Raw genomic sequence first — 13929 nt, forward strand, 5'->3', positions numbered from 1 at the left:
ATAAGCGGTAAGACAATTCAGAACTGTTTTGTGCACTATAGTTTCAAGCATTCAGGCTTGTGGATGCCAGAAATGGCTGGGTGTGAAAATGAAACAATTTCACTACTTTAACAAGTTAGGAACTATGAAGAACATGAAGGTATCTACAATCATCTGGAATGTTTACAATGAAAACGAAGATTTGGAGACTGCAACTGTACAAAGTATTGTATAAATGCAGCACATTATCTGCATTAGGTGTCTCTGCTGATTTTGTCCATTTGCAGTCAATCAACAGAACACAGCAGTGTACACTGGGTGAATTCCTCCATCGATAACTATTAGGAATTAATACACAGTTTAATGGTACTGGTAGTATTGGTAGTGTTCTAATTTGTTCTGTAGTTCATTTTAATACATTATTTGTTACTCGGTTAAGTGGTAGTTTGTCTTTTTTATTCCTTTTTAACTATTTCCAAAGTTGGGCCAAAACGTACAGGCCGCAATATATCCCAGTCCACAGTACTTGTCATAAGAGGAGTGCAGCAAAGATTCAGCAGATTGGTTTATTTCATTGTATGAAAGGAGAACTGGCTGACAAGGCCTGTATTAACTATGCTTTAAAAGAATCATAAGGGATAACATTGAAACGTATACAGTTCCATCGGGGCTCAAAAGATGGTTTATGGGGAGGATATTTCCTTTTGCTGGAATATCCAGACAAGTGAATTAATTGCTGGATTCAGACTGATATTTAAGACTAAGATGAAGAGAAATTATGGAATTCCTATGAAGTTCTTGTCACAGGTTCAAAGCCTTTCCTCTTTGTTCACAATGTCTCTTTGATCTCAACTCCTCACTATTTTGCCGACTCCCATTAAATCATCCCTCATCACGACTGCTTTGCTCTTGTGCTATAAACCCGCATGCACTTTAATGGCTTCCCCTGTCTGCCACTTCAAAGAGGACCAGCTCTTTCTGTTACTCCCCCAACTGTAGAATTCAATCCAGGGAAAGTTGAGAATGTGGAGAATTCTGTACACAAAGAAGAGGATTTTAAAATGGCTTTAAAATCGACATATGAGCAGATGATGTGAGCAACTCCTCCTATTTCATCTGGGTAGCCTCCAACCCGATGGCATGAATATTGATTTCTCGATAATTTCTCCAACCTCCCTCATTCTCTCTTCCATTTACCCTCCTCCTGTTAACATCCAAACAACAAGGACACATTTTTCTTTTGTTTAAACAACTTTACTTTCAATGTCTCAGTTCGCTACATGAGGGCCACCATCGTTACATCCCACCTTCTCCTCCCGCGTGTATGCACGTAACAGGGATATGCGTACTAAGTAATTACATAGATCAAACGACCAGAACTCAACCCTTTCTTCCATTGTCCACCGTCCACTCCTATTAGATGCACCCTTCTTCAGCCCTTTACCCCTTTCACCAATACCCTCCCAGCTTCTTACTTCATCGCCTACCTTCCCACTCACCTACCAACCTTGTACTCCTGCCCTTTCCCCCATTGCCTTATTCTGGCTTCTTCCTCCTTCCTTACCAGTCTCGATGAAGGGCCTTGCCTCAAAACGTTGACTGTTTCTTCCCCTCCATGGACTCTGCATGGCCGCTGAGTTCCTCCAACGTTTCGTGTATGTTGCTCAGTGCATCTTTGATTGATTCCCATCCCCATCCTCTTGTGCCAAGGTGAGGCCACCCTCAAAGTGGAGGAACAATATCTTATATTCCGTCTGGGTAGCTTCCAACCTCATGGAGTGAATATTGATTTCCCCTTCCAGTAAGAAAATCTCCCACCCCACCCCCTTCCCCGCACCCCTCCCCTTCCTCTATTCCTCACTCTGCACCTTTACCTCTTCTTACCTGCCTATCACTTCCCCCTGGGTCCCCTCCTCTTTCTCTTTCTCCTATGGTCTACTCCCTCTCCTATCAGATTCCTTCTTCTCCAGCCCTTGCCCTTTCCCACCCACCTGGCTTCACCTATCCACCTTCCCCTCCTCCCACCACCCACTTTTTTTCTGGCACCTTCCGCCTTCCTCCTCAGCCCTGAAGAAGGGTCTCGGCCTGAAACATCGACTATCTATTCATTTCCATAGATGCTGCCTGACCTGCTGAGTTCCTCCAGCATCTTGTCTTGTCTGTTAGGTTTGAAGTGATATGCTGCAGTGGAGAACAGGATACCTGTGCATTACACCAAGTCGCTCAGAAATGTGATACAACAAATGAAGAACAACCAGACCTTATCAATATTCCTTGGAAAGAACTGAATCTGGCATATTAGTGCGCAAGCTATCTTTAGCTGCAGGAATGCGGTAGTTAGCAATACACTCTAACTCCAGTGTGCTTGCAGTGTACAGTTATGACAGATGGTAGTTCTCAGGGATTGGAGCACTGGTGATCTCCATAGACTAATGCTGGATGAAGCATGAGACAGAATGCATGAGATTTCCCTGATGTCTGCGTTGCTGGACCCGTTGGTTCTTCACCTATGTGCCTGCAGTTTACTTCCTGCAGCATGATCAACAGAGGGCAATGTTAATTTGATTGGCTTTGAAATATTTTGAAGGTTTCTTCACTTCAGACATATGAAATGGAGATCGAAACTCACTTTGTTGTTTGAAACCTGCTGATAGGTTAGCTAGTGTTCCTTATGCTGTACGCTTGAAATAGCGAGCAGAAATTCGAGCTGTAGAGACTAAATGGTCATGTGGTCCATACAGAGTCAAAAATGTAATTCCAAGTGAGATGTGAAGATTTAGCTGGATAGTAATCTTTGTTCCCTCCACCTAGAATCTTTTCCACTGAATGGCGAGGAATTAGAAGAGGTGGATGGACAGATATCTAACCACTTGTCTTGATTTCTCAAATGGTTACAGGAAAACGGTAGAGAAAAGTTCCTATTCTATCCTGTCTATGTGACTTTGCCTTACCAATCCAAATTCCCACTACTACACAAGGTATTATAATCATTTTACCCATCTGAAAACCGTGACATTCCTCAATATCAGGCAAGTTGATCAGTAAGAATTTCTGTGATTATTCCGTCATCTCCTGGATTGAAGAAGGCTTTCTTCCATTGATGCCGGACTAGCATTTTAATTTGTTCTGTCATTACATAAAAGCAGGACACTAGCCTTCTAAATACTGTAACCATTTTGGAGTGGCAGCTGAACAATAAATCAGAATCAGAATCTTTATTTTCACCGGTGTGTGTCGTGAAATTTGTTAACTTAGCAGCAGCAGTTCAATGCAGTACATGATAATATAGAAAGATAAATAAATAAATAAATTACAGTAAGTTTATATATGTTTATTAAATAGACTTAAAATAGTGTAAAAACAGAAATAATATATACTAAAAAAAAGTGAGCTGATATTCTTAGGTTCAATGTCCATTGAGGAATCGGATGGCAGAGGGGAAGAAGCTGTTCCTGAATTGTTGAGTGGGTGCTTTCAGGTTTCTCTACCTCTCCACGGTACACCTGTAGAAGTTTTTGAGTGTTTTAAGTGACAAACCAAATCTCTTCAAACTCCTAAAGAAATATCGCCACTGTCTTGCCTTCTTTATAGCTGCATCGATATGTTGGGACAAGATTAGATTCTCAGTGATGCACCATCAATAACTCTCGGAGATGGGAGGCGAACAATAGGCTTTTATTAGCTGCAAGAGACCACCACACAACATCCTGGAGACTGAGGGAGGAGCAGTGCCTCCAATCACCTTTATACAGGGGTCTGTGGGAGGAGCCACAGGAGCAGTCAGCAGAGGGGCGTGTCCAGACAGGTATATGTAGTTCACCACACTCAGAGATCTTGATACCCTGGAACTTGAAATTGCTCACTCTTTCCACTTCTGATCCCTCCATGAGGATAGGTTCGTGTTCCCTCATCTTACACTTCCTGAAATCCACAATCAGCTCCTTTGTCTTACTGACATTGAGTGCAAAGTTGTTGCTGCATGAGACACCACTCAAATAGTTGGTATATCTTGCTTCTTAATGCCCTCTCATCTCCATTTGAGATTCTACCAACAATGGTTGTATCATCAGAAAATTTATAGATGGCAGTTCAGGTGCCTTGCCGTTCGGTGTGGGTGATCATGTCTCTCCATCCATCACGGTCCCTGGCCCTCCGAATTGTCTCCTCTGTTTCTAACCATGATGTTAATCCATCTGTCATTTTCATTCCCTGTCTGCCTCTGCTTCTGCTTCCTTCCAGCTTTCCAGCTGTAACTAAATGTTCTAATGTCTCTCTTCGCATGATGTGTCCAAAGAATTTTGATTGCTGTTTTCTGATTTTTTAACTTAATGTACATTTTGTTTTCGTTCTGTTACATACCCCGTAACTGGGTCACTTACCAGCAAAGATAGAGAGGTCCGTTGAAGTCTGATGGTACTATTTTTAGCAGTATTTATTGATAGAAATACACAAAAATAATATCAATGCAAACACACAGATAATATACGTCGTCAATACTAAATCTAAAAGCGCGGGTATAATAATAATCAATAAGAAATAAGCTGTATCGTTGTCTAGGGGATAATGAATTGTCTGATGGAAATATATAGTTCGTTCAGTTCATACAGGCTGCAGCCATTGGGGACCCTGTGTGGCAATTGTTGGAGAGAGAGAGAGACGGGTTAAAACTTGCCCATTCTGTTTATGATGTCAATCCTTCGAGAGTCATTGAGAGTTGAGTTCCCCGTTGTTAGCTAAAAACCGTTTTTCCGTGGCAAAGGTCACCAATTCCGGGCAAATGGAAGCGGACGCACGTGGCCTTTCACCGGCTTTCGCTATTACGGGATCGCTAGCGTTTCTTCTGGTGCGTCTGAGGGGCTGTTCCCACAAACCCTCTTTTTATCCTGACTCACAGGGTCTCAGGTGTCAATCAGGTTGGGGATGATGCAATCCCTCCACCAACCTCCTCCTTGGTTCATTGCCTGGGGCTTTGATTGCATCGTCCAGGATGCAATACACAAGTCCGTCTCCAAGAGACAATAGCCGGTATCAATGGGTCCGCCTTTCGGAGGCCAGGACACATTCCAACACTTTGTGGATTCTGCATGTCTTTCTCTCATTTCCTGTGTCTCCTGAATTGACTCAATAGTGATCTTGTGATTCTCACAAAGGAGGGGGCTACCCCCGCACCCTTCGGCCCCTCAGAGCTGTGGTACATTCATAACAGTTCTCTGTAGAACTTCTTCGTTGGTTATCCTGTCTGTATATGATATGCATAGCATTCTTCTGAGGAGCCACATCTCTGCTGCATTGACTCTTTTTTCCATTGCATTTGTGATGGTCCATGACTCACAGCCATACATCAATATAGGAAGAATGTAGCAGCTGAGAGCTCTAAGGCGGATGTCAATTGCTATTTTCTTGTTCGTTAGGATGTTTCTCATTTCTGTAAATGCATTTGAGCTATACCTAGCCACACAGTCATGGATATAATGGGAGTAGAGCAGTGGGCTAAGCACACACCCCTGAGGTGTGCCAGGGTTGATTGTCAGTGAGGAGGAGATATTATCACCAGTCTGCATAGACTGTGGTCTTCCGGTTAGGAAGTCAAGAATCCAATTGCAGAGGGAGGTACAGAGGTCCAGGTTCTGTAGTTTTTTGATCAGGACTGTGGGAATGATGGTGTTAAATGCAGAGCTATAGTCAATAAACAACATCCTGATATAGGCATTTGTATTGTCCAGGTGATCTAAGGCCACGCGAAGTGCAATTGAGATTGTGTCTGCCGTAGATCTATTAGACAGGCTCATTGCAGTGGGTCCAGGTCCTTGCTGAGGCAGGAGTTCATTCTAGCCATGACCAACCTCTCAAAGCATTTCATCACTGTCAATGTGAGTGCTACTGAGCAATAATTATTAAGGCAGCTCACACTACTCTTCCTAAGCACTGGTATAATTGTTGACTTTTTGAAGCAGGTGGGAGTTTCTGCCCATAGCAGTGAGAGATTGAAAATGCCCTTGAATACTCCTGCCAGTTGGTTGACAAAAGTTTTCAGAGCTTTACCATTTACTCTGTTGAGGCCTGTCACCTTGCGAGGGTTCACTCTCCTTAAAGACAGCCTGACGTCGGCCTCCAAAACGGAGATCACAGGGTCACCAGGTGCAGCAGGGATCTTCACAGCTGTAGTTATATTCTCCCTTTCAAAAAGTGCATAGAAGGCGTTGAGTTCATCTGGGAGTGAAACATCGCTGCCATTCATGCTACTGGGGTTTTCTTTGTAGGAAGTAATGTCCTGCAAACCCTGCCAGAGTCGTCGTACATCTCACTCAGAATTATTTCTTTGCTCTTGAAATAGCCCTCCATTTGTCGTACCAAGTTTTCTTGTTCAGACCTGGGTTACCAGACTAAAGTCCACAGATCTAACCCTCAGCAGATGACAAACCTCCTGGTTCATCCATGGATTTTAGTTTGGGAAAGTACAGCAAGTTTTTGCGGGCACACACTTATCCACACAGGTCTTAATGAAGTCGGTAACAACTGCAGCATACTCATCCAGGTTTGAGGATGAATCCCTGAATACAATCCGGTCCACCGATTCAAAGCAGTCCTGTAGGCACTCCTGTGCTTCCCTTGTCCAAACCTTCTTGGTCCTCACCTCTGGTGCTGCAGTTTTCAGTCTCTGCCTATACTCAGGGAGTAGAAGTACAGCCAGGTGATCAGACTTCCCGAAGTGGGGGTGTGGAATAGCACGGTAGGCATTCTTGATGGTGGTGTAGCAATGGTCCAGTGTGTTGTTTCCTCTGGTATTGCAAGAGATCTGTTGATGGTAATTGCTTAGTGATTTTTTTCAGACTGGCCTGGTTAAAACTCCCCAACACGATGGTGAAGGCGTTAGGGTGTGCTGTTTCATGCATGTTGATCCCATTGCTGAGACCATCTAGAACCTGCTTGACATGGGCCTGAGGTGGAACGTAAACCTCTACCAAAATGATCCTGGGAATCTCCCGCGGTAGGTAAAATGGACGGCATTTCATTGCAAGATATTCCAGACCTGGTGAGCAAAATTGAGACATCATTGACACTTAGTTCACCACGAGGCGTTGATCATGAGGCATACACCACCACCTCTGCTTTTTAGAGACTCGACAGTCCTACCCTGACAGTGTACAGCGAAGCCGTCAATCTGAATCACTGAGTCCATACGTAAGGGGTTAACCAGCATTCCATAAAGTGGAGGATGCAAGCAGCCCTAATATCACTCTGATACAACACCCCAGCTCTGAGGTCTTTGATTTTTTTTACTAGATACTGTACGTTTGCCAGCAAGATGGATGGTATTGGGAATCAAAAACCCCTTTTTCTTTAACGCACCTGCATCCCTGACTGGCAGCCATGTTTCCTATAAGGGATCCGGTGAGAAGCATACCCACAATCGGCATTGTTTCCATCAGTTTTAAGCAGCGATAGATTATTCAACCACGTTGAGGCATCTTTATTAACTGTACTGTCCTCAGAAGCATTTGTGATTCTTAGCTGTATCAGGCTGAAATCGCATCCATCGAGCTGTGCTGCACGAGACCACCTTCAAGTTAATCAAATTTTGCAATGAAAAGTTTAAATAAATTTGTAAAAATAAAAATTTTAAAATTAAATTGCAGATGTTAAAAATTGTTTTCTCACTGTAGCAAAACATAACCTGAAGTAGAAGAGTGGAGAGGAAGTTAAAGCTCTTGCTTAATGAATGGGGAATACTTCAATAGCTCCTGGAAAGGAACAGGGACGTTGGGTTAAGTTACTGGACCAGTAGCTCAGAGGGCAAATTTGCAACCTGGAAACCTGCATTCAAATTCCACTGACAGCTGTGGAATTTAAAGTCAGAACAGTAACCTGGAATTATACTAGAAAGCAGCACCTTTTATCTCTGTTTCACAACTTGTATGCATACTCAACCCTTGATTCTCCCATGATAGACTAGATTATTAAACTTTGTTCAACTTCTGGGTAGGTGGATCATGAACCAACTTTAGTTTTCAGCCACACAGCCCACAAATGTAGGTACAGTTTGTAACACTCCCTGTTGTAGATATGATGGTTCCACCAGTGATGGAGGAACAGAGATATGTCAGGATAATGATGCATTTGGAGTGGTGGTGTTCCAATATTCTGCTGCCCTTGTTCTTATTGGTTGTTAAGTCAGTTGGCCTGGGAGCTGTTGCTGTAGAAGCCTGGGCAAGTAACTGCTACAGTTACAGGGCAGTGGTTCAGAAGGAGATGAATGATCAGGATGGTGGTCAGGATTCCAATCAAGCAGGCCATTTTGTCCTGAATAAAACCAAGGTTCCTGAGAGGTATTGGAGCTCTACTCATTCCAGTAAAGTATACAAATTTCAGATTTATGCTATGTAGATGTTGATCATAGTCACAAACAAGAGAAAATCTGCAGATGCTGGAAATCTGAGCAACACACACAAAATGCTGGAGGAACTCAGCAGGCCAGGCAGCATCTAAGCAAAGAGTACAGTCGGAAGGATTTTGGCCTGAAACATCGACCGGATTCTTTTCCATAGATGCTGCCTGGCCCGCTGAGTTCCTCCAGCATTTTGTGTGTGTTGCCCTGTAGATGTTGGAAAGGTTTTGTGGAGTCATTCGCCCATGATATTCAAACTCTGACCTACTCTTTGAAGTTCTAGTCAATGGTGATCTTCAGGATGTTGATGGCATGAGACTTCATAATGATAATGCCATTGAATTTCTAAGATAGTTAGATTCTCATGTTGAAGTTGGTCTTTGCCTGGCACTTGTGAGTGCAAATGTTACTTACCATTTATCAGCCCATACCTAAATGCTGTCCAGATCTAGTTGCACATTGGCATGGACTGCTTAATTTTTGGAGGCGTTGCAAATGAATGTTACGTATTCAACAGCAAACATCCCTTCTTCTGGTCTCATGATGAACGGAAAGTAATTGATGAAGCAGTTGAAGATGATTGGGTCTAGGACACTGCCCCGAGAAACTCCTCCCATAATGTACTGGGTGGAATTATTAAGCTCCAACAACGACAATCATCTTCCTTTATGAGGCTCATATGATTGAAAGCACAGTAATGTCAGTGAATGTGTAATATACTGTATGTTTATTACTTGCAAATTGGAAAGTGATAGGTTCTCCCTTCAGCCCATTACATTTTGTATTTCAATTGCATTATGTAATAGATTCACTCTCTGCAGTGTAATATTTTCTGAGATAATAGAAAGCGATATGATCATCCAGCTTCAACAAACATGTTTGTGTGTTTCAGAGGATTAAGTGGCAAACTAGAGACAGCTGCCAATGACTGTTACAAATTAATGAACTTTAGGTTTCCTGAAAAGAGAGAGAGAGTGATTTGATGAATTAACCTATCCCTTCTCACAGTTTCACAGATGGTTATAGAAGAAGTCAATGCTCTTCACACACAATTAGAGATTGAAAAATCCTGTCGAGAGAATGCAGAAGTCTTAGCCACAAAGGTAAAAATACCTCTTATTAAACTCGGTGCTTCTGGGGGGGGGGGAACAATGGTCAAATGTCCTCAGTCTAATTAGGCATGGAATAAAACTGAATACAGAATCCATATTAAATACTTATCAGTATTTAGAGATTTGAGGAAATATCAGAAATTGTCTTCAGAGTGAAGTTAAGTGCATGAATAGTGAAACGGCTTGCTTCTCATGACATTCCAGGTTACAAAACATTTTTTGTGTGGTCGTGACGATCTTTCATTCAAAGACTTATTGTTGCAGCTCAGTCACGAAAACAAGAAGCTGAAGTACCTAAGCCTAACATCACGGGTGTGCCTCGACGACCTCTTGCCCAGCATCTCAGATTGTGGTGCCACAGAGGAGGAGCCACAGGACACCAGCCCTGACCCCTACATTCAGTATCAGCAGCAGGTTAAAGGTGAATATCGATCCCTGTACTAAAATGGGAACCGGAGGAGGAAATATTTCCCACTTGCAATGTGGCAGGGAATTGAGATAGGGTTCATACATTTTAGGGAATTGACAGAAATATTAGCTGTGAATTGTAGATGTTATTTTTCACCCAAGGTGTATTTGGGTGTTTGCAACTCACTGCCTTAAATGCTGGTGGAAACAAAAAGTCTTCTGACATTTAAAAAATATTGGAATGAGCACTTAACCGAAAAGACTTTGGATTGGGAGCAGAAATGCTGGGAGTGATCGAAATAATCCACGTTCTCTATTATGAATACAACTGTCTGAACAGCTTCCCTGTATGATGTAAACATCTGATCCACAATTTGCAGGGTGTGGATTGTGTTTACTCACAGCTTTGTGTAACCAGGTTTTACTTGAATTATCCACTTGAAAGACAAAAGTTGGGCGTCACAGAGTTTGAACAGGAGGTCCCGGGGTTCAGTAGTTTTCATAATTTACCGCAGACTTGAATTACTCGAGGAAAGTTCCCAGCCTTGCCTATTATTGCAGTTGGGTATGCATCAATGTCAGGTTCAACAACACTATTGCACCAGTACCACAGCGTCACATGAAGCACGAAGGGGACGCTTAACATTTGTTGAAATATCATTTATGTCATCAGGCTTCAATAATTTCATAACAAAGCGTGGCCAAAAATATCCACTTCCAGTACTCCTCCAGCTGACCCTGTGCATAATTTAGTCTTTCATGAGTTATAAATCTTAAGGCCAAGTTGAGTAATTGGGCAGGTGTTACAACCAAGAGCTTTACAGTAATTCCATTGACCAGAAGCCTCTCATTTTAGAGCCTATAGCATGTCATTGTGCAACACTGGTGAGTAAGCACCCCCAAAAATCAAATGGTGAGTTGTTTCAGGACCACCTTCAGGATTTAGGATTTATGAACTGCCTAAATCATCCTTAATTACTCTTCTCTTAACCATCAGTCCTTGGTTCAGAATCAGGTTTAACATCACTGGCATGTGTTTCCTTGTCTTACCCTTTCTGAAGTCCACAATCAATTCTTTGGCTTTGCTGATGTAAGTGCAAGGTGGCTGCTGTGACACCATTCAACCAGCTGATCTATCTCACCCTTGTATGTCTTCTCATCGCCATCTGAAATTCTGGCAACAATAGTTGCATTGTCAGCAAATTCCATAGATGGTCTTTTAGGTTGCTGAATAAAAATGATGTTCAAGAGGGTCTTGAGATGAACTTCTGATAGATATGGGAAGCCTGTGTGAAGGAGGAATCTGATTGTTTCTTTATCACGTGTCTGCAGATCTGCAGGAGACTGTAACACAGCTGCTGGAGGAAAAGAAACAGCTTGCTGGTCAAGTACACGAACTGCAGAACAATATTGAGGAATTAACCATCAGAGTAAGTGCCTTACAGTTCCGAAGTATGAAAACTGTGTTGTGATTTCTCCCCATTTGCAGAATTAGCCTTAGCACACTTTACAAAGGGTAATTATATCGAGGCTAAACTAGCTGGAATGAGCTGACATAGTGAATATTGGATTAATGAACTCTGTAAGTAAACTCATTATATGAACAAGCTGCCAGTCAGCCTCTGAGCCACTAATCCTGTGCTCGGTTCCGCTCTGGGCTCTGCAGGTTTAGAATATCGATGCTGTACATTATAGAAATGCTCTGTTCATGAACTACCGGAAGGAATAGTAACCAAATGGATGCAAATCTTTCACATAACCCTTAACCAAAGTACAGCTGGGGGGAGGGGGCATACAATTCATTAAGTGCTTAAAGTTTCACATGACTAACCGCCTTATATGTCTATCAAACATTTCCTCCTTTAAGATGCACTCATTGTTGTTAACCTGTTGTTAGCTGTCAAAGGACAAACAGTAACACTGGACAACAAAGGTTTTGCTTCCTGAATACGTTTGGGTGTATTTTATATATTTCAGGCTATGGATCATGAAAATCACCATAAAACTTCCCTATCACGCACCATTTCTTCAAATTGCCTATATTTGTTATTTCAATTCATGATTCAAGTCAGAATAACTGATGCCAACATTTGTTGGTCCACAAACCAAACAGGTCATCAATGATAGGCAGTTCGAAGAACTTCTAGTGGGACTGGAGAAAATCACATGGAAGGCATTGAAGGATGTTGTTGAAAATTTTCTTGGCAACTACAGAGCACCAATCTACGTGCAGCTGGTTGATAACATGCTTCAAGCTTACAAAACCATGAACATGTCACTAAAGATTCATCTTCTGCATTTCCATTTAGAATCCTTCCCTGCAAATCTTGGCACTATCAGTGACGAGCATGGTGAAAGATTTCACCAGGACGTTGTGGTCATGGAGAAAGGGTATCAGGGCAACTGGACTCCATAAGTACTGGCTGATTATTGTTGAAGACTTAAGTGAGAAGCCTCAGACACTGAGTACAAATGAAAATCATCAACAAAACTTTCTAGCTTAGTTGAACCATTGCAAAACATTAGTATCATTATATATATGCACAATTGTATGCATTATATTCAATAAAAGTTATTTTCTTGTTTCTCCAAATTCTTATGTGATAGTCTGAAATCATATTTGTTTTTAGCTTCAAGTGGTCTATCATAAACAATAAAGATTTCTGAGGAAGCAACACTTTGGAAAAAAAAGTAGTCAGTGTAGTCATAGTCCATGAACATCTTTATCCTAACATATTTGTGGGAGTCCAGTTAGCTGCATGGAAATACAGAATGATAAAATATCTCTAGACTTGAAACAACACTGGCAGAATAAAAAAATATTTATAATCACAAAGGTTTTTTAAATGTATCCCATCATTGAAGTTCCTCTCACTGTCTACAGCTCGTGAGCATAATTTAAATTAGACTTCACTGTGTGTCATAAAGATTCAACAGTTTGGGAAGCAGAAGGCAATGGATTTGTCTTCATTTGTATGCTGACAGATAGGATACATGACAGATGATCTCACCACCAATTTAACATTTTACTGTGGCAAGGTTTATTCTGCCAGTGTTGTTTCAAGTCTAGAGATATTTTAACATTCTGTATTTCCATGCAGCTAACTGGACTCCCACAAATATGTTATAATCACAAACATCTACCTGGTATATTCAAAGTATAATTCTGAAACGCTTGAATCCGTGATCTCACATAGCCCATTCTAATGTGTCAGAATTTTGATGAATAATGTGTTCTTTTGGTCATTTATATTCTGTTTGGCTATATTAATATGATGAATCACTGTTCATGGATGTAATATGCATTCCTTTGAGAGAGAATTCCTCTTATGTAAAATTAAGCTTTCCTTCAGCTCTCAGAGACATAACTCTTACAAGCAAATGATGCATTTACACAGCTTCTTTCATCTTTCAGAACTTTGAGATGCTACATTAAATAATCATTTGAAGATTTATTTCTTTAATTTTATAATCATCTCTGTATTTATCCAAAGCCCTAAAGCCCTTTAATTTCTCTTTCCCTGCACCCACTCCCACCCATGTTATATCTGGAACTTTTGGTATCAATCAAAAGTAGGCAGAATGTGGCTGTGATGGGTGTTTAGTTAAAATGAAGTAGCCCATTTGCTACTGTCCTGGTCAATGTGGACGTGAAAGGTGAGGATAGACAAACAGATATTGTTACCTGAGCTCTGAGCAGTGGCAGTTTCAGAAACACGAGAAAGGCTGTAATGCCACACAGACAAAATGCTGGAGGAACTCAGCAGGTCAGGCAGCATCCGTGGAAAGGAACAGTCGACGTTTTGGGCTGAGCTCCTTCTTCAGCTGTTTCAGAAAATGTGTGCAGGACAGAAACATAAATGATAGATGGCAAAGTGAATATCATCTATTTACATACCATCCAGAGTGAAATTTGTCCTTTCTGTGTGCTTGTAATTATATATAATAATGATGAGCAAAGCATCCTCCCAGTAGAATTTCAAGAGTTTAAACACATTTAAGATAAATTTGGTAAGTGTAACATGGAGTATTAAGAGTGACCCA

General features: G+C 41.6%; 1 protein-coding gene across 4 annotated transcripts in view; it reads left to right on the forward strand.

Annotated features, from left to right (window-relative positions):
• The window catches only part of shtn3 (shootin 3), a 164396-nt gene that overhangs the window by 97174 nt on the left and 53293 nt on the right, over positions 1-13929 (forward strand). For all 4 annotated transcript variants that reach the window (XM_073067819.1, XM_073067817.1, XM_073067816.1 and 1 more), the window contains 3 exons: positions 9374-9468; positions 9742-9898; positions 11218-11315. In XM_073067819.1, coding sequence (XP_072923920.1) covers positions 9374-9468; positions 9742-9898; positions 11218-11315 — 350 coding nt within the window. The remainder of the gene's footprint in view (positions 1-9373; positions 9469-9741; positions 9899-11217; positions 11316-13929) is intronic.

The sequence above is a fragment of the Hemitrygon akajei genome, chromosome 15 (genome assembly GCF_048418815.1).
Source record: "Hemitrygon akajei chromosome 15, sHemAka1.3, whole genome shotgun sequence".
Classification (NCBI taxonomy): Eukaryota; Metazoa; Chordata; class Chondrichthyes; order Myliobatiformes; family Dasyatidae; genus Hemitrygon; species Hemitrygon akajei.